The 20,759-nt window shown below is 28.1% G+C and overlaps 2 protein-coding genes across 2 annotated transcripts; one reads left to right on the forward strand and one right to left on the reverse strand.

Moving 5' to 3' along the window:
• On the reverse strand, positions 1-8,868 carry LOC138185256 (proteasome adapter and scaffold protein ECM29). The gene is made up of 28 exons (XM_069124093.1): positions 8,584-8,868; positions 7,668-7,915; positions 7,473-7,591; positions 7,257-7,406; positions 6,869-7,147; positions 6,590-6,785; positions 6,427-6,521; positions 6,127-6,319; positions 5,891-6,031; positions 5,502-5,813; positions 5,234-5,420; positions 4,787-5,143; positions 4,542-4,717; positions 4,370-4,471; positions 4,092-4,298; positions 3,905-4,019; positions 3,643-3,826; positions 3,274-3,562; positions 2,838-3,071; positions 2,389-2,733; positions 2,165-2,321; positions 1,923-2,078; positions 1,701-1,832; positions 1,326-1,635; positions 1,041-1,224; positions 840-969; positions 539-748; positions 1-448 (listed from the first exon to the last, which is right to left on the reverse strand). Exons 1-28 carry the CDS (start codon positions 8,606-8,608, stop codon positions 249-251), a joined length of 5,433 nt encoding a protein of 1,810 aa, XP_068980194.1. The 5' UTR covers positions 8,609-8,868; the 3' UTR covers positions 1-248.
• A 589-nt stretch (positions 8,869-9,457) lies between these two features.
• Positions 9,458-19,421, forward strand: LOC138185257 (glycogen debranching enzyme). The gene is made up of 26 exons (XM_069124094.1): positions 9,458-9,723; positions 10,325-10,574; positions 11,434-11,557; positions 11,628-11,817; positions 11,892-12,099; positions 12,169-12,303; positions 12,392-12,610; positions 12,688-12,923; positions 13,023-13,235; positions 13,311-13,505; positions 13,587-13,716; positions 13,798-13,921; positions 14,035-14,300; positions 14,411-14,569; positions 14,649-14,857; positions 14,932-15,135; positions 15,218-15,450; positions 15,529-15,618; positions 15,724-15,901; positions 15,973-16,329; positions 16,417-16,564; positions 16,649-17,012; positions 17,085-17,293; positions 17,373-17,558; positions 17,637-17,873; positions 17,956-19,421. The coding sequence occupies exons 2-26, from the start codon at positions 10,452-10,454 to the stop codon at positions 18,019-18,021; spliced, it is 4,803 nt and encodes a 1,600-aa protein (XP_068980195.1). The 5' UTR covers positions 9,458-9,723; positions 10,325-10,451; the 3' UTR covers positions 18,022-19,421.
• Positions 19,422-20,759: the final 1,338 nt, after the last annotated feature.

Below are 20,759 nucleotides of genomic sequence, written 5' to 3' on the forward strand. Positions count from 1 at the left end.
TATAGATATAAACATACTTTTCTTATCTTTTTATAATACAATATGAAAAATTAGAAACAATAAAAAGTATTGACTCTAAATTGTGTATTACTATGCACTTGTTTTTAACTACATAATAAGTATCATTAAATAAACATGTATTAGTAGACATTATACACTTCATCATTGTTTTAAAACGTTTGAACACGAAGTTATTAACTTCCGCATATGTGACATTGATTAAAAAGTACTAAAATTAATTATTATCTTCATATCTTCAGCATTTCTTTAATATCGATGATTCTAGTTCGAATTTCTGGCTCATTATCCTTCGATAACTCTGGTAATGCCTCTTGAATTATTAAGATCATTTTATCAAATTGTTCATTATTGTTTGTAGACCGTAATTTTCTGCCAAGAGATAGAGCTATATTTAAGGCTTCCTTTCTTATTCTGGTATACGAAATACCTAAAAAATATAAATTTCATATTATATAATTGTAGTTTTACAAGATAATAATACAATACATTTTTAGTTATAGACATACAATATGCTTACCTATACTATGTTTTAAAATTTTATTAAACGTGTCACAAATCAAATTTAACTTTTCTCTTTCTTCAATCGACAATTCCGAAATATTTATTTTAAGTAAAGCAAGTTTATCCACAAATAAATTAAGTGCTGATAGCATGGATATTTGTATTGTTGTAGATTGAACAGGAAACATCTTACCGTAATGAGTTATAAATTCTATACAATATTTGTCTAAACAAAAAAAGATTACAAGATAATTAAAGGGTTAATTAGTAATTCATATTTTTATATTTAATAGTTTTCAAATGCAATAATAAATTACCCTGAGTGTCTTTATAAGATGGCCAAGCTTTTCCAAGTATTTCGTAAACAGTTTCATATAATTTTATGATCTCATCTCTTTTTATTCTTTCTTCAGAAGGTAATGATTCATCTCCATCTTTCCTTGATAGCTAGATTATACAATATTTATATATCAATGTATAAGGTTGATCACTTCTTGCTTTTTATTGATAGTACATACCGTCGATAAAATTTCTTGAACAATTTCGTATACCTCTTTAAACTTATCGATATTTAGTTCATGCAAAACTGTACCAAAAGCATGTAATGCGTGTCGGCGATAGTCCAAAGCTTCCTTTTTACTTTCCCGATGTAATATTTGTACTATATCCGCAGATATTCCACTGTTCTCTTTGAGAGCTGTCCTATATTTAGATTATTAAATTTTTAAAAATGAATATCACAAATGTAACATTGTATTTGCATACATTTAATAAGAAAAATGTTAATATTGTTACATGCATACTTGCTATTACATGCCAACGTAGCAAGGGCATTTAACAAACGATCTTTTCCATCCCAAGTTCTTCCGCGTAATCCATCCGTTAAAACCTTTAACAAAGTATTTCTTACAGTCGCATCAATATCGTTCCCTAACTTTTGTGCTAACGTATGAACTGCATTAGCCGCTTGCGCTTTCGTATTCCACGATGACGATTCTAATGACGTGCGTAAAATATTTGTTATTGGTTCTATGTTTTGTTTAATTCCTGCTTCGGTTCCTGGAGTAATTTCATTCCATAGTTCGGTCCATAAATCCATCATACTTTCATTTTCTATGAAAATACTGTAAATAAATATCACGATATTTACAAACTTAATTTCAAAGTTAAATACAAACCTTGTGTTTTTTGTGCATGCATTGCAAAGAAAGTAAGAGGTATAACAATACTCGAATAATTCTTTAATACCTCCTGATTATAATTATTTATAGCTTGGAACGTTTGTCCAATTACTAACTTAGTCGAATCATCTGAAATTCAGAATTTTGTAAAGTTTTATCTTTCCTCTATAAGTTCTATAACTTTACAATCTTTAAAAAGATTTATTATATAATGCACACCTCGTTCCATATACCATGTATTAAGTGTTTTAAATAATTTTTCAAGACTTGATTCTTTTGCTGACCCGACTATATGTCCAATAGCTGTTGCATTATTTTTCCGAACGACAGAATTACGATCCAATAATCCATTCATTAGCGCGTTTAGGACTTTACCTGTATATAAATATTAAATCACAATAATTTTTAAACATTGTTTCTTAAACTAAATAGCAGTTATAGAGCAAAACTTTTTTACTAACCACTATAAGGTTGTAACTCTTGTTTGAAGTGAGTACTCAAAAGAATAATAAAGTGCAAACATGTAATTTTTGTTCCAAAACCAACACTAGATTTTATTAAGTCTATCACTTTTGGCATTAATTCCTTTAAAATTTCTGTATCAATGTACTGTATACACTGCAAACATTGATGATTAATAAAATATGATTTTTTCGAAGTTGTCTTTTTGTCTTAAATCACTCACTTTTGTCATCGTTTCAGTAGCATAATGCTCCTTAGCAGCACTAGCTCTGATAGTATCAATAGCATCTCGTGCCTCTGACATTGTTCCACATACATTACTCAAATATGATAAATTTGGATTTTCTGATTCGCCAATTGTACTTAAGAGAGCAGGAATTAGTGTAACTAAAGATGGCTTAAGCAGGGTACCTGCTCTTGAAACTAACTGAGATACAGTTTGTAAAGATACCGTTCTTACGCTGCTTACAACATTCACAGCTCCGATATCTAATAACACAGGTAAAATTGCTTGTAGAACTTCTTCTCCTTCTTTACCATAGGAAGAATCACAATATCGAACGCAAACCTATATTAATAATTGATATAAGATATAAACAATATAACTGTACATACAAATATAATACGTGTGTTATGCATATAATAAACGAATTGTTTCAATACAAAACTTACTCTACTTAATGCTTTAGTCGTATTTGTAGCAGCTAATCGAGTACCCTCATGAATATCATCCATTACTCGAAACAGTTTCTTCAATAGTTCTGGAGCACATTTCGCCAAATTTAAACGAACATTTATTCTTAATAAATCTGCAAGTGCATTGCAACAACTCATTCGTACTCGCCATTCATGATTTGTTAAATTTTCAGTTATATCATTCAAAATTTCTTTATGATATTGTTCAACCTATCAAACATAATTTTAAATAACAGTTACAAAGAATAAAAATATATTTTAGGCATTGATGTGTGGATATTCGAAAGTACAAGTATCTAAGCTTCAGATTGGGTCGAGGAAGAGATTACATCAGGATAAAAAGAGAAAAATATCCGTAATTTCGACTATGCGCACACTTCTAATTTTAAGCATTCTAAGCACTTCCACGTACAGCTTTACTTGTTGATGGAACAATCGCACGCCAAATACTAGACATACTATGCTGAATCTTGGGAGTAGGATCGAATTGATATCTGTATAAGCGTGGAATTATATTGGGTAAATATTTATTTAACTCTTCGTTTGCAACTTTAGCAATTGCTGCAAATCCAAATGCAGCACCTTTTTTAGATGTCCATACTGCATTATGGTTTGCTAGATGCATGAAGTAGTATACTAAATCAGGTTTTTGTAATTCTGTAGCCAAGGAACAAATTTCTCTGTACGTTGATAAATTACCACTATAAATAAAATATTTATAAAATTAAACTGAACCTATTAGATTGAAAATATAATATGTAAATTTATAAATTTATCTTACTTTGTTGGAGATTTTCCTAATTGACCTTCTTCAAATAATTTTGTATCTGATGTAACTTGTTGTACACTTTTACGTCCTTGTGTAAATTGATCTAGTATGCTAGAAACTAGAAGTTCCTTTTGTTCCTTGTTACTATTAATATGTATCAAACTAAGTCCTTTTGCTGCCATATCTTGCACTATATCTGTAATTAAAATAATGCACTTTAATAATATATTTCTATTTTCTTTTTTTTAAATAAGAAATATATTGCATAACTTACCACTATCATCTGAAAGAAAATCCATGAATGCATGATGCAATGATGAAAATTTTTCTTTAATACACTCCCTTTGGATATTATATTTTAAAAGTGCTAATAACCACACACAGACGGCCTTATAACAAATATTTATGGTAAAGAAAATGGAAGAATTGTAAATTTAAATAAAAAAAATAAAAATAGATACCTGTCTCAAATTAGGATGCGGATCTTTATACATTCGAAGTAATTCATCCAATGTTTGTATTAATAATTTAGTACTGATATTGCTGTAAGGTACTTTATGTTCAGTTGGTAATGTTGTCCAAGCATCTCGTTTTTCTGGAGATGCTTCACTTTGAACACAACAAACCAATGCTTCTCCCATGATCAAATGGATTTCAATGTCTTTTGTCTAATAAATATAAAAGCAAATTTAAAACGTACTCCTAAAATTTTTAATTATAATTACCAATGTACATTTACCTCTTTGACAGTTGTAATTATTTTATTTACTATATATGGTGTATGAGGAAAATTTTCCCCTACGCACAAATAACCTAATGAAAGTGCAGCTTTTTCTTTAATCTAGAAATATAATTAAATCAGTATTATATTCCACGAACTCAATAAATTTAGTAACTATTAAAATACGAACCTTAGTATTTAATTTTACATTATTCAATGCTGAAAATAATATTTCTACAATTGCCTTTTTATTTGTTTCTCCCTCGCCTTCATCAGGTAATGGTAACCCACATATTTTCCCCAAAATACCAATACTCTGAATTGCAGCATCCATTAACAAAATTGTATTATTGTGAAGAAAATTGCCTATAATATTTTTGAAAGAGGATTGAAAAATAAATTAATATTAATTTATATAACTAAATATGTACATACATATCATTTTCACAACATTAATGTACAGATCCCAGTTAAAGAAATCATTGTCCATGTTATTTCTTTTAAAAACTAGTCTCCTTTCCATCATACACGTTAAAGTTAGTAATGAGCCATGTTGAGCTTCTAAAGAATTTTTATCCATGATGTTCATAATCTCAGAAATTTGAGTTCCAAACTCATTATTGGAAAGTTGAGTAGTTATTATGCCATAAATTTTAGCAACCAGTTGTCTTACATCTAACTTAGTAGATATAAGCAAAGTACGAAGCCATGATAACTCATTCTCATAAATTCTTGTTGCAAACTGTGGAACAGAACCAGTCACTTCCAATAAAGCTTGTAGTGTAGTTTGATCTGCGTTATATAATTGTTTATACATTATATCTTTCAATACAATTCTTAATACATTTTTAAGTTTATTAAAAATATTATATACAATTTTACCTGCAGAAGCATGACTAAAAATTAAAATCATATCAAGATACTGATCTAATGTCTCTAGTTTATCTTTAGATAAATTTCTTAAATAATGTGTAATTAATGGCGTATATTCACAAGGATGCTGCAATGGTTCGTTGTATTTAGTAACATTAGCACTTTTTGCTAAACAAATACGGAGATAAGTAATTATCTGTAAAAAATATTAATTATTTTCTCCAATCATAAAAAAATTGCCAATAACAATAAATTATTTTCCCATTGAATTAATTACCTCCATAAATACAGTAACACTGTAAGGAAGTACTTTATTTTCTATGTTCATTTTTTCATTACCAGTAGTTGACACTCTTGCTTGCATCTTTGAATAAATATAATTAACAAGTTTTGGAAAATCTGGTAATGAAATTTGATTACCCTCTTGTTTATCACATTCATTTTTATGTGTAATACCATATAAAACTTTTGTAGCTTCTGTTCTTATTTCATGTTTCTCATCTCCAGATGCCAATAGTAAAAGATAACGAGAAGGTATATCGTCAGGGGGAAATACATTAGCAGCATAATGCATAGCCACAAATCTGTTCTCAAAAAATATTACTGACATATAAGCGATATTATTCTATACATATAATGTATCTAATTAATATATACATGCCTAACATTGGATTCCGGTGACTCAATATATGTAGATAATAATCCATTCATCAGAGATATATTAACTTCGTCATCTTTATTAAGTACAAATGCAGATGTTATTGAAATCAGTGTATCTCTTACTGTTCTTCGTAAATCACCTTCAGTCTTAAACATCAAGAAAAGTTCAGCTCAAACTAGAAACATTCTAGTAATGTAACATACATCTGAACTTAATACTTTTTCTATTGCTAACTACATACCGATACAAGTGTATCAAATAAATGACATAACAAGTTTGAATTTTTATCTATCACTGATGGAATTCTTTGTCCTAGTTGTCCAATAACAGTGTATGCCATCATTTTATGATGAACATCTTCACCCTCAAAAATTAATTTTATCATGCCATTTAAGATAATTCCTGCTATACGAGATAATGGCGCAAGACTACACCTTAAAACATTTAAACATATCACAACATATATATATATATATATATATATATATTTTTTTTTATTCAAATTCAAATTCATGAATAATTTGTAATACTTTTTACTTACTGTTGCACTATGTTTGATGTAAATTGCAATGCCATTGACTTTAATTTTGCATTTGTAGTTTTTCCATCTCCTTCTTGTAGGGAATGAAAAACTACCTGTATATTAATTACAATTAGCCACCAAGTAGTATAAAAATTATACCTTATTTTATAATAAAATATACCTGAATACATGGTGGTACAATAAAACCACCTGTAGTAACACGGCAAAGATAATGTAATAATTTTAGACGAATTCGTATGCCTGCAGGCAATCGTTTCATTTCTGGTTTAACATCTTTATGGATACCTAAAGTATCAGTACCCAAAAATAATGTATAAAGTGGTGCTGCTAAATGCATTGAAGACCAATCTAACGTGCTGAATATTTTAAAACAATTTGATATTTAGCATATTCTAATAGAATATTTATAAAAATAATAGAAAAATCTTTTTAAACATACTTAACAATTTTCTTTAATTCCAAGTCTGCTAGATTAGCAACACTAAATCTGGTATCTGCTGCAGCTACTATCAAATGTATAAGAATATCTGAATCATGGAAAAACCCTCCAGCTACGAATTTTACAATTCCTAATTTTGTTTGTTCAAGTTGTTCTGCTGTTGGAGGATTTTCACCAATTACCCGTTTAAATGCATATTCACTTAATCCTAGTGGTACACAAAACCGTGACCAATCAATAGCCTGATCTGACTGTTGATTTTGCATTTGTCCTACAGCTCTAGAATAATTTTGTACAATTAATTAATATAAATAATCATTAAGAAATTTTCTTATTGTATTAATGAAATTATTAAAATATAAATTATATGAATAGTGAATAATCTTACCCATAAGGTAACAATAAAACATCAAGCATAAAATTGAGTAATTGTTTTGCTACATATAGTTTGTCTTGTAGACCAAGAAAGGATGCTCGTTTCTCTGGATCCACAGGAATATTAACATGACCCAATGCAGGCATAATTATAAGTAATAAACTGAAATATTTTACATATTTATTTACCTAATTTTCATTATTTAAATTATGTTAAATATTTACAAACCTGTCTTGATGAGATAAAGGTTTTCCTTCAATAGCATTTAATACACTTGGGATTAATTCTGCTTGTTTTTGCATTTCCATTCTAGGATAGCCTAATTTTATATATATAATTGTAAAATTCTGTAAACAAACAAAGACAATAAATTCTTATTCAACCAGAAATATTTTTAATTGATTCTCTGTATCAATAACATACAATTACAAATGAGCTGGCAGCTGGATCTTGATATTGTAACAAAAGTGTTTCAACTGGCAATTGGACTTGAGGTCTACTCTTTATCCTTTTATTTATATGAATTAATAATTCCATTACTTTCTTCCTAACACCTTCTTGACCACTAGAAAGCTTCAACAAAACTGGAGGCAAAAATTTACATACTGATGCTTGCAGTTGTTCATCAGTATCTGCAGATCCCAAACGGAAAAATACTCGTTCAAGTAAAACTTCCATGAAACAATAAATTATACATAAAATAATTAATTTATAAATATGAAATTATATACAACTAATTATAACTAATATATATTGTTTTTCATAATATTAAACAAAATATATTTTGTTCAGAATATATTTTGTTCAAAATAATAATTGTTTATTACACGATTCAAAAATAATACTTAATTGCAAAGAAACAATATTTTGTATTCATAAATTCCAAATCATTCAAAAACAACATGCAATATCTAAAATTTTATAATAAAAAAAGTAGTTGTATAAATAACATCTTATATACTGCACATAGAAATTTAGGTGATAAGAGGAAAATAATTATATGTACATTATTTATCATCACTCATTTAATTAACAGATGTGGACATATACTAAAAATAAAGTAAAAATATACAAAAGAATCGAAAAGATTGTCTTTTAAGATAAATTTGAATATAAATTGAAAAAAATGATGTAAAATTATACATTTGAAGTTGTTTTCTATAAAACTGCATGATAATGGAATTTTCTGCAAGCCATGATATATATAAAAATGTTTTTATCATTAAAAATAATGTTTTTATTAAAGGAGGAACAATGTAATTAATAATATAATTTGTGTCATCATCAAAATAAACTGTCTTCATGTAAAATAAATTGATTTTTTTTCCGAATTACTTACTCAGCTCATCCGTAGGGGCTGCCATTTTGAAGTAATGTGTAAAAGAGAAAGCGAATGATAGTCAGTGACAAGTGACAAGAAATATTACCGGTCTGTAATTAATCTTATTATGAAAACATTATTTAAGCATATTTAAGTAAAAATAATACATTTTCCTCCGAATTGCATATCTTTTTGATGTCTTTAAAAATTTTCTCCTTTTGTATAACATCTATAATATTGAGGGTCAAATTTCGTACAATTTTTTAGAGGAGAAAAGTTTCCTACTTTATTTTTATATCACTATAAAATGATTCACATATTAATAATAAAAATAGTTAGAAATTTTTTCTAGTACTATATAGTTATCTACCATCTTTCATGTGCATGGTCATATAAACTAATCATGCTCATGTGATCATATCAACCTATTTAATAAAAAAGAAAGATATGGATATCTTTCAACATTTCGCCTTTTATTCCTTCAAATATTTCTATTAAAATTCTATGATACGCAACAGCCTTTAATTTACAATTTTAATTAGTTTATCACTCAATTTACAATGCAATTATATAATTCTGATATTATATGTATGCTAATTTACGAATAACAAGAATATTGTAAATGTTAGCTTGGAAATCTAACTACATATACATAAAACTAATTCTACAAATAAATTTAATTACATGTTAATTATATGTAATTATATAAGTAAATTTATAGTAACGAATCCAAATGCAAGAAAATTATGAATTTAAAAAATTAACTTTTTGGAAGGGAAAACATTTGAAGTTTTAACATGAAGTTGCCGTGGATGACTACCCAATCAACGTGTTCGAATTTCTGCAACCTGTCGTCTGCTTCTTCCGTTCCTTTAACAGTTTAACTTGAACCATGCTCTCGTTTTTGTGACCTTCAAAGTTGTCTTTATAAAATAGAGGTCAAATTCGAAAGAAACACATTATTCTTTATTAATATTAATGTATTATATAGTGAATTATATAGTGAATTATATTAAATTATCTTTGTAAGAAACTTACAATCTGTTTTTCGTTCTGTCAATTTATGCTATATTGTTTCGCGTATATTATATTTTCTTGTTATTTTTTAATGAAAGTATAATATTTTTAGTCTTTAGAACGCGTTAGCAGAGTTGTCAGGTATGAGAAAAAGAGAAATGGTAACTTTAAGGGAAAATAGTAATACTGTTTCCTAAAATCTTGCAAATTGTTATACTGCATGTGCTAATTGTTTAGAGTAAACTATTAATTGTGACTTTATCTTTATTAACCCACAAAATACATGTGAAGAATTGTATATGTATATTGATATACATACATTTAAATTCTAATAGTTATAATCCTGTCATATGTAATAGTTTTTAATGTGCTTTCATGTATATAATTTTTCTGGTTCTGTAATTTTATAGTTGTATAACAGAGTTGAAATAATTGATGATTCAATGTAAATCTTTCTTATACAAATTTTTTAATATTGTAAAAAGACATATATGTATGTATTCATTTTATATGTATCTTTAACTATATATATTATGTACTTTTGAAAAATTAAATAAAATAGTTTTTTAATTACATCATCTTGTTTTAATATAATATATAGAGCAATAATTTTGTAATTAATATAATAAAAATATTTTCATTCATTTTTAATGTACAAAAAATTAATTTCAATTTTGATTAGATTAAAAGCAGTTAATAAGCAGCTTCTTATAATTAAAGTTTTCCTTTATATTTGTTATAGGTAATACAAAAATGGTATTTGCTTAAATAAAAGCAACAGTACATAACATAAATGCTATGATAACATAGAACTAGTTGAAAAGTCATTGTCTTCGATAACAATTTCAGCTATATGATTTATTTTGAGAATGGGTTTTATACTTACAATAAGTTATTTTTTTTGTGATGCAACAAGGACATTAATAAGGAAACTTAGGAGCATTCTTCAACATCTTTGCAAATGCCGCTATTTAAAATGCCTTTATTATTATGTAAGTTCGGATATAATCATGATATATATCTTAATACCCTCTGCACTTATATCTTTAGAATGATAAGGATATTATTGCTGAATTTAATTGGAATTGATAGCATATCATTGTAATGTCTTTGTAACATTTATCTAATATAACTATATAATGATCTAACCAAAGGAGGTATCTTGCACACAGTGTTAAATATACTGTCTTTATTATATATGAAATGATTTATATTTCAGGCTAATATTTCAATGTTAAAATAGTGCTGAATTATTGGAAATAATAACATCTCTATTAAATTTACTAGAAATGTAGTAGTAGTAGATAGATAAAAAATAGTAATATAAATAGACAATTGATGTTATATAGTACAAAGTCTATCCCATGTTTATATTATTACAAAGAGGTAATCCAAGCATGTAGAGTGAGAATATCTCTGGACTTTATGTATGTTCATGCAGCATAACTTTGTAATCTAATACTATGCTTTTTGCACGCTTGCTAGCTGCTTTGTGTTGATAACTTATATTAAGGGACTTGTAGACTAAGTATTTATTCATTTACCACAGTTCACGTGTAAGTACTACTCCTAAAAGTACTATAGGCTCGTCAAAATTATATATATTTTATTAATTTATTATATCATATTTTCTTATTGAATAATTATTCTCATATCTAAATGTTTATAAGTATTTGTTATATGCACACTTTTTATTGTTTAATTTCTTATTCTAAAAACTAGATAAAATATTTACAATAATTTTAGAAGGATAAGAATTTGTATAAAAATAAGAGTATATTACAAATAATTAAAGAGTAGTATAAAAAATTATGTGATATTGTATTACAAAATAGGTGCTTGTGTCTTTAGGCAATGGTAGAAGATATGACGGAACACATGTCAACAACTGAAAATCACGAGTGTGAACAAATAAGAGTCTTAACTCTAAATAATGGGGAACATCTGGATGGTATATTATATAGATTAAAAAAAGGTATGTAAATTCTATGTTACTTATAATTTTGAGGAAAATGAGTTTTATAAATTAGAACAATTTTTAACAGGATGGAGAGTAGAATTTCGTTTAGGTGCTTCTCTTCTTGGGAAGTCACTTGATCTTTTTATAAATTATCCTTTAAGGGAAAATAAAAAATTTGAAAGGCATACGTATTATCCATTAGAATGGGTTAGTGAAACAGCTAATATATCTTTATTTTTGGCTGGTTCATTTCACTATTATCTTATAGATCCTAAGTAAGTATTAAATATAAGAAAAGATTATTGACATAATATATTGTTCACAATTTTTAATATATCAAATTTTTTAGTTCTGAAGATATGAAACCTATTGCTTCTGGATATTTACTAGTGGATCCAGAACTTAAAGTAGGAGAACATGGAGATGATTTACCATTGGATTGTATTCAGTGTCAAACTGTTCTTGCAAAATGTCTAGGACCATTTTCTACCTGGGAAGATAAACTATTAGTAGCTAAAAACTCTGGATATAATGTGATTCATTTTACACCAATTCAGGTATATATTCCATTTTTTTTGGATAATATATTGAACTAATACATCTAACTTACATAATTTATGTTTTAGGAACTGGGATATTCTAAGTCATCTTACAGCCTTAGTGACCAGTTGAAATTAAATCCTTCTTTCAATGATGATGATAAATCAGTTACATATGATGATGTTGAAAGACTAGTAAATAAAATACGCAATGAATGGAATGTTAGTGTAATATATAATTTACTATATTTTATAGCTTAATCTGTTATAATATTCTATAATATCAGCCTGTAAATGTTGTGTGTTTCAGATGTTGAGTATATGTGATATTGTTTTGAATCATACAGCAAATGAAAGTCCTTTTTTGGTATCTCATCCAGAATGTACATACAATTGTTTGAATAGTCCTCATTTACGTCCTGCATATCTTTTGGATGCTGCACTGTTTGAATTGACAATACAAGTTGCAGCTGGAGAATGGGAGTTTAAAGGCATTCCTTCAGTAGTTGAAACTGAAGAACATTTAAACGTAGGATAAATGTATTATTTTAATAATTACTAACCAGTACAATATATTATGTATGCTTGTTACTTCTCTATTTTCAGTCAATCCGTCATGCACTTCATACATATTTTTTACCGCTTGTGAAAATACATGAATTGTATATATTGGACATCAATGAAACCATCGCGGAGTTTTTGAATTTAGCACGAAATCAGATGCCCCAAGATACTATTGAACCTATATCGGAAGATATCAAAATAATAAAAGATCCGAAATTTCGTAGATTGAAAGCAACTATAAATATGCAACTTGCTTTAAAAAAATATAATATATATAGGTAAATTATACCAATAATGGTCAGAATACCAACTATCAATTCAGAAAGGTTTCAATTTAGTTAATGTTCTAAACTTAAAGCTTTATATTCTTATTGCAGAACTGATTGTTTTGATGAAGAGACTCGTTTGAAACGCTGTGCCGAAGACTTAAGAAAGAAATTACAAGAACTTAATAACATGATCACTAATGAAATACAAAATCATCTAAATGCTGCAGTTGAAAATACTATTGCTGGTATAAGATATTTTAGAGTGCAAGGTGATGGGCCTAAACTTAAAGAAATAAGCGAAAGAAATCCACTTGTTCCTAGGTACATAACTGTGCTAAAATATTGCTATTTTGATATTTCATTTATTTAATTTGTGCTAAAACATATTATCTTCAGATATTTTACTGATTATGGGGCACCACAAACATTAACTGAAAGAGAAGCAACAATGTATTCTGATGAAGGCTGTTATCTTATGGCTCATAATGGATGGGTAATGAATGGTGATCCTCTAAAAAATTTTGCTGATCCTGATTCTAATGTTTATATAAGAAGAGAACTTATTGCTTGGGGTGACAGTGTAAAATTAAGGTAATGCTACTACCTTTGAAGTATAAAATAATAAAAAGATATAAAATAATTAAAATCAATAATATACTACATTTGTTACAGGTATGGAGATAAACCAGAAGATTGTCCTTTTCTATGGCAGCATATTACTGCTTATGTTGCACAAACAGCTAAAATTTTTGACGGTATTCGCTTAGATAATTGCCATTCGACCCCTATCCCAGTTGCAGAGGTATATTTAATTTATTAAAATATTAAAATATATATCTAATGTAAATTTATGTCTATATTAGTGAATTCTTAATCATTCCAGTACATGCTTGATGTTGCTCGTCGAATTCGTCCAGATTTGTATGTTGTTGCCGAATTATTTACAAATTCCGATCAGAAAGACAATATATTTGTTAATCGACTTGGTCTCACTTCCTTAATTCGAGGTTCACAAATTTATTTTATAAGCTGTGAAGCTTTATAAGATACCAATATATAATACATGTATTTATAAATTTTTATTAAATCTTATGAAATCTTTTTCATTCTCTCAAAATAGAAGCTATGTCTGCGTGGGATAGTCACGAAGAAGGTCGTTTGGTATACCGATATGGAGGCGAACCAGTAGGTGCATTTTTGCAACCACGTAAACGGCCTCTAGTACCAGGCATAGCACATGCACTATTTCTAGATTTAACTCATGATAATCCCAGTTCTGTGGAAAAACGTAGTGTGTTTGATTTACTTCCAAGTGCTGCTCTTGTATCAATGGCTGCGTGCGCTAGCGGCAGCAATCGTGGATACGATGAATTAGTTCCTCACCATGTAAGTTGGTTTTATTGTAATATTTATAGTTATATTTAGAAGATTTCAATTATAATAATATTTGAAAAAAGAAATAATCTACGTCCTCTAATCCTAATAAATCCTTACAGATACATGTTGTAGATGAAGCAAGACAATATTCATGCTGGGCAGATGATGAATCTTTGATAGATGGTATCAAATTTATAGGTTTAAAGACTGGTATAATTGCGGCGAAGAGAGCATTAAATGATTTGCATTATACTCTCGGGCAACAGAAGTTTTCTCAAGTATATTCTCATAATACATAACGCATAAGAAGTGCTGTTTCCGTATAAATTTTTAAAATATTATTTACTAAATTTACAGGTATTTGTTGACCAGATGGATAGTGATATAGTAGCTGTAACAAGACACTCTCCAACAACTCATGATAGTGTAATTTTAGTCGCTTTTACAGCGTTCAAACACCCCGATCCTAATGCCAATGATTTGAGAAGATATGTGAAACCATTACGAGTGGAGGGTGTAATGGAAGAAATTATTCTGGAAGCATCCTTATCTCATATAGAAGCTAAGTAAGAAATGTGAAATCAATAATTTTTCATGTTCGTTATTACGTATTGACATTTTGACGATATATTGTTTCCAGAAATGGTACTTCACCTTTCCATTATCCTGAAAAATATGTACAAGATGAAAATTACATAAATGGTCTCTCGGAATATGTACTAAGACTTAAAGAACACATACAAATTTGTGACTCAGAAATCCTGGAGAAAGTTGATTCTGGTGATCCTAAAATAACTCAGCTTAATTTTGTAAACTTTCAACCAGGTTCTGTCGTTGCTATTCGGTAATATTTAATGACTCTTTTTGTATAAATTTTTCATAAATTTTATAACATATATAACAAATATTGATATATTTAATTTCAGAGTATCTCTTCATGCTAATATAAAACCTGCTCTTGCAAAACTTCATAATACTATTTCAATTGTAACATCACAGAGAAGTTCCGATATACGTGTTATTGTCTCTCGTATGAACTTAGTAGATTTAAATAAGGCCCTATATCGGTGCGATCAGGAAGAACGCGATGAAACTTCGAATAGATTTGATGTATACGATATTCCTGGTTATGGACCCCTTGTTTATGCAGGTTTACAAGGTAAGTTAACAATTTGAGCTACTTCATATCTATATTTTCCATACCTATTAATGTAATACACATTACATTTATTTTTAGGTATAATTTCCTTGTTAGCAGATATTCGTCCTAATAATGATTTGGGTCACCCAATGTGTATTAACCTCAGACAGGGTAATTGGCTAATAGGTATGTGCTAGAACAAATATTAAAACAAATCCATTCTATTATTAACATCACTATGTTTCATTATATAATTAACGATTGTTAATACGTTTAAACAAATATATACAGATTATACTTGGCAACGATTGAAAGAAGATGAAGGAACTAGAACTCTTGGAGAATGGCTCGAAGAAGCTACTGAACCATTTAAATTAATACCTCGCTATTTAGTTCCTAGTTACTTCGATGTTATAATTGTAAACGTTTATATGATACTTCTTGAGCAATGCTATAATCTAATGTCAAGGTACTTTACACTAAATATATCTTTGTTTTTAATTTTTTGTAAACATTTACTAATTCATTGCCTCTTATTAGCTTTGTGAAAGAAGGTTCCACTTTCGTTAAAATTCTATCTTTAATTTCTATTCAAATGGGAGGAATAGTAAAATCAGCTCCGTTACCAGATTTGTCTCCAAATATAGATCCTCCCAAACCAAAGATCAAACAATATAATGGCGAAAGTGAACAAATATGTATGACATTGTCCGCTGGCTTACCACATTTTACCACAGGATATATGAGAAATTGGGGAAGAGACACTTTCATTGCCTTAAGGGGACTACTGATATTAACAGGCAGACATGCAGAAGCACGATTTATTATCCTCGGCTATGCTGGAACTATGCGACATGGTCTTATACCAAATTTACTTGATAAAGGAAAGAATGCTAGGTGACAAATAAATTTTTAATTATTGTTATATGAATACAATTTCTAATTATTGTTGCACCTTTTAAATAACTTTTTTATGTTTTTTAGATATAACTGTCGAGATGCTTTGTGGTGGTGGTTATATACAATTCAATGTTATATACAGGAAGTACCAAATGGTTTAAAAATTTTAACAGACAAGGTTTCGAGGCTGTTTCCAACTGATGATTCTCCCCCACTACCTGCAGGACAAGTAGTACGTAGAAAATATTCTTTGTAAATAAATTATATATATTAACATTTGTTTTACACATGATATATATTGGAAATAAAATTTCAGGATCAGCCACTACATGATGTTATTCAAGAAGCTCTTTTGATACATTTCCAAGGACTCTGTTTTAGAGAAAGAAATGCTGGAAGACAGATTGATGAACATATGACAGATCGTGGTTTTAATAACCAAATTGGAGTGCACCCAGAAACAGGATTCGTATTTGGTGGAAATGATGCAAATTGTGGTACATGGATGGACAAAATGGGATCTTCTGAAAAAGCTGGTAATAAAGGAAAACCAGCTACTCCAAGGGATGGTTCAGCAGTAGAAATAGTGGGTCTAAGCAAAAGTATTCTCAGCTTTTTGGCTGAATTGTATAAGCAAAATCTTTTTCCTTATGGTAGTGTGCAAAGAAAAAATCGGGATGGTAAGAAATAAATTTTGTTTACGTTTTTCACTTATTTCTAGCTTTTCTCACTACAGTTAATGTTTATTGCAGGCTCTACTGTAACATGGAGCTATAAACAATGGGCAGATAAGATTTCATTAAATTTTGAGAAATATTTTTACGTCAATGAAGTGCAATTAGAAGGAGAACTTAAATCAGAACTTATTCATCGTCGTGGAATTTTCAAAGATAGTCATGGAGCAACACAAGCATGGGCCGATTACCAATTACGATGTAATTTTCCAGTTGCAATGGTTGCTGTAAGTACATTTTTATAGCTTTTTATTCTTAAAATGTATGTGCAATTTGGATAATATTCAAATATCATTATTTTAAAAGGCTCCAGAATTGTTTAATCCGGAACATGCATGGATAGCATTAAAAAAGGCAGAAGAAATTTTACTAGGGCCACTTGGAATGAAAACATTAGATCCTGCTGATTGGGCGTACAATGGATATTATGATAATTCTAATGATAGTGGAGATACTAAAATAGCTCATGGTTGGAATTATCATCAGGGGCCTGTAAGCAATGTTCCTTAATATATTACTTTAGTATAAACTGCTCTGATATAAAACTAATAATTTCATGACATCTAATAGGAATGGGTTTGGCCCATAGGCTATTTTCTTCGTGCCCGACTATATTTCGCTCCATTAGTTGGAGGAAAGGAAGAATTACGTCGTACAGTCGAATCAACTGAAATTATTATTTCTCGACATTTCATAGAGGCATCTACAAACCATTGGAGAGGTCTCCCTGAACTTACCAATAAAGATGGGGAATATTGCAAGGATAGTTGCAGAACACAAGCTTGGAGTGCTGCTTCTATATTAGAAGTTTGTATATATGCTGTTAATGGTATTTAGAAATAGTTCCGTTATGTCATTGACTATCACTGTACTATATATTTCATTTTAGGTTCTTTACGACTTAGATAAAATTAAACGGGAATTACGATCCGAGGAGAATGAAAGAACGAATTGATATAATTTTGCGTGTGTTCACCACCGCCAATTACACTTAGAATATTTACGACTAGAAAAAGAACGTAGCGTTAGAAGTAAAGATCACGATAATAAATGGCACATATTTAACACAACTATAGAAACACCAAGCACGGAGACACACGCATTTGGTATTCCGCACATAGACAAAATCAGTATGCTACCGTGCAAATTTATAAATGTTGACACCAGATGTACAATTGATGACGTTTTCTTAATGCAAGAACTTAAGAAAAATGAAAGTAAAAAAGACATTAAACATGATTATGTATCTTCTACTGTTAGCAATTTGGAAGTAATTGAAACTATGTCAAATATAACAGAATTGTCAATGGTATCAGAAGGTGAATTTCATAAATCAGGACAACTTATATATGGAAATGAACCTTTAAAATACGAGAATAAATCTCCAAATAAATTTCAAAGTGATGTAATTAACCAAGTTGATACATTAACAAAACAAAACATAGAGAAAAGTAATGCATTGACGAAATACCCATCAAAAGTGGATCACGTTTATGAGGAAGTCAATGCTCTTGAATGTGATATCATGGATTATTATGAAAAATATAGCCCTACAACGGCGAAAACTTTGATAAATACACTTTTTCTTCCTCTACATAAAATTTGTAAGAAATGCGCCAATTTACAAAGCAGTCCAGTATATTCTGATCTTTTGATATATGCAAAGAAACCTTTATATGCGAAGGAAGTCTATTTACTTCAACAAAACGAAACTTTACAGTTTAGGTATTGTTCAGAAGGTGGTAAACATGACAATACATTATATTTACAGTACAATAACGTTCAGCACTGTTTACTACTTCATAATTACTTAAAAACTAATGCTTCTAGTATATTCTATTTTTATGGCTCACCACAGGATATTTTTGATTTAAAAACAACATTAAAAACAAGTATCCTTGTTATAAATAGCAATACGAAAGGAATAGTAAATACAGAGTTATATCATCGTTGTACAAGTAATTTTTATACAAGGATATCAAATAATGGTATTGCACCTACAGCGTTTCGTATGGATCATGGTAGTATTATACGCTCTATAAAACACATTGAATACGATACTGATTTGCAAAACTGGATGAATTATCGTAACGATGTATTTCGATCACACAATCTCAAACAAGATGATGTAGTTGATCATCGCGCGAACAGATCTAGTTTGTTATTATTAGAGCCACTACTGTTAATGCCAGAATTAGGAAACTCTAGGTATAGGCATAGAAAAAATCGTATTTCACAATCAGAGCACATAAAAATAGCAAAAATAGTAATTGCCTATACTCTTTCTTTCTTCATTTTAGCAACAATCACATTTTATATAGTTTACTTCACTTAATAAAATATAATATTCTTTTATACTCATTCTTGTATTTTTTGCATGGAACATTTTCAGAATCTAATTTTATTTAGTATTTAAAACTATTAAATTTTTTGTTTCAAGTTTTTGCTACTTAAATACCAATTTTGTCTTTTTTTCGTGTATTCTTTTGCATGAAACTTTCATATAATAAATTTAATATAAACTGGAATTGTTATGTTTATCATAATTGTTCTGCAAATCATTAACATTTGTTACCGTAATTAAAAATTTATTAATTTTTATATAATTATGTAGAGTATTCTTATACCGTTTTAGAAAATGATTTATATATGATTCTGCTAAAATCATAACCATACCAAAATGTACAAAAAATATATTTAACAAAAAATAAAAATTTCAACTTCAAAAGATTTCGGTATTTTTAAGATGGTAAAATGCGATTAATCGAATGCTCAAGTAAGGTTATTAAAATTTATTATTTTTTATTAATGATTAAATGAAATATTTATTAACAAATACTATTATTATTGCACGTATATTTTAAATACATGATATTTTCTTATCCGTTCCTATATCTGTATGAAATATTTGCAATAAAATTGATATATATATTCAATTTTGTATAATGGAGAAAATGTTTTTTTCCCTTCCAAAATTCACACGTCTACTTTCTCTATTTTAAAATGTAAATAAAGTTATATTACAGTATAATATAATACATATAATGTTATATAGAACTTTCAACGATAAATTAAATTACAAAATTACATATTTATATGTAATATAAATATCTATTATTTACAAATTTAATCATTTTCAAAATTAATTAAAACTTAATGTCAACCTGAAATATTAAAAAATATATAAAACTGCATAATATTTGTTTGAAGGTTTTATCAAAAGTTTCTTAAAATAATCTTTCTTATCACACAACATGAATAGCTGTTTCTGACAAAAACTTTTATGATAACAATTCTAAATACATATTATGTAATTTATATGTATATTATATTATTTTAAATATAGTGAATCATTAAGCATAGTAAATTACTCGTATCTTAATGATTTATAAAAGAAGAATAGATAAATATTTAATATCATTCTTCTCCTAAACTTTACTATATTTTAAATAAAAAATGATTATATCATACTAAAAAAAAACAAATTTATATCTAGTTACGTTATCTCTATGAATGAAGTTTATAAAAATTATATTAAATTTATTACACTTAAATCAATATGATTTAATAATAACTACAGATAAAAAATCGAGATAACAAATAATAAAAAATAAATTTACCCATTAGTATTTATAGTTCACTTAATTGCTGAAACTTTTATAATCTAAATGTGTTATTTTTTATTTTATTCTT

Source organism: Bombus flavifrons, chromosome 11 (genome assembly GCF_040668555.2).
Source record: "Bombus flavifrons isolate JBK064 chromosome 11, iyBomFlav1_principal, whole genome shotgun sequence".
NCBI lineage: Eukaryota > Metazoa > Arthropoda > Insecta > Hymenoptera > Apidae > Bombus > Bombus flavifrons.

Excerpts from the sequence above, each read along its gene's own strand:
- LOC138185257 (XM_069124094.1), top strand. The coding sequence starts at position 10,452 with ATGGGTTTTATACTTACAATAAGTTATTTTTTTTGTGATGCAACAAGG. Across the intron at positions 12,924-13,022 it reads AAAAAATATAATATATATAG|AACTGATTGTTTTGATGAAG; the intron begins GTAAATTATACC and ends TTCTTATTGCAG. Across the intron at positions 13,717-13,797 it reads CCCCTATCCCAGTTGCAGAG|TACATGCTTGATGTTGCTCG; the intron begins GTATATTTAATT and ends TAATCATTCCAG.
- LOC138185256 (XM_069124093.1), bottom strand. The coding sequence starts at position 8,608 with ATGGCAGCCCCTACGGATGAGCTGA. Across the intron at positions 1,833-1,922 it reads TACATGGTATATGGAACGAG|ATGATTCGACTAAGTTAGTA; the intron begins GTGTGCATTATA and ends TCTGAATTTCAG. Across the intron at positions 1,636-1,700 it reads GCATGCACAAAAAACACAAG|AAAATGAAAGTATGATGGAT; the intron begins GTTTGTATTTAA and ends GTATTTTCATAG.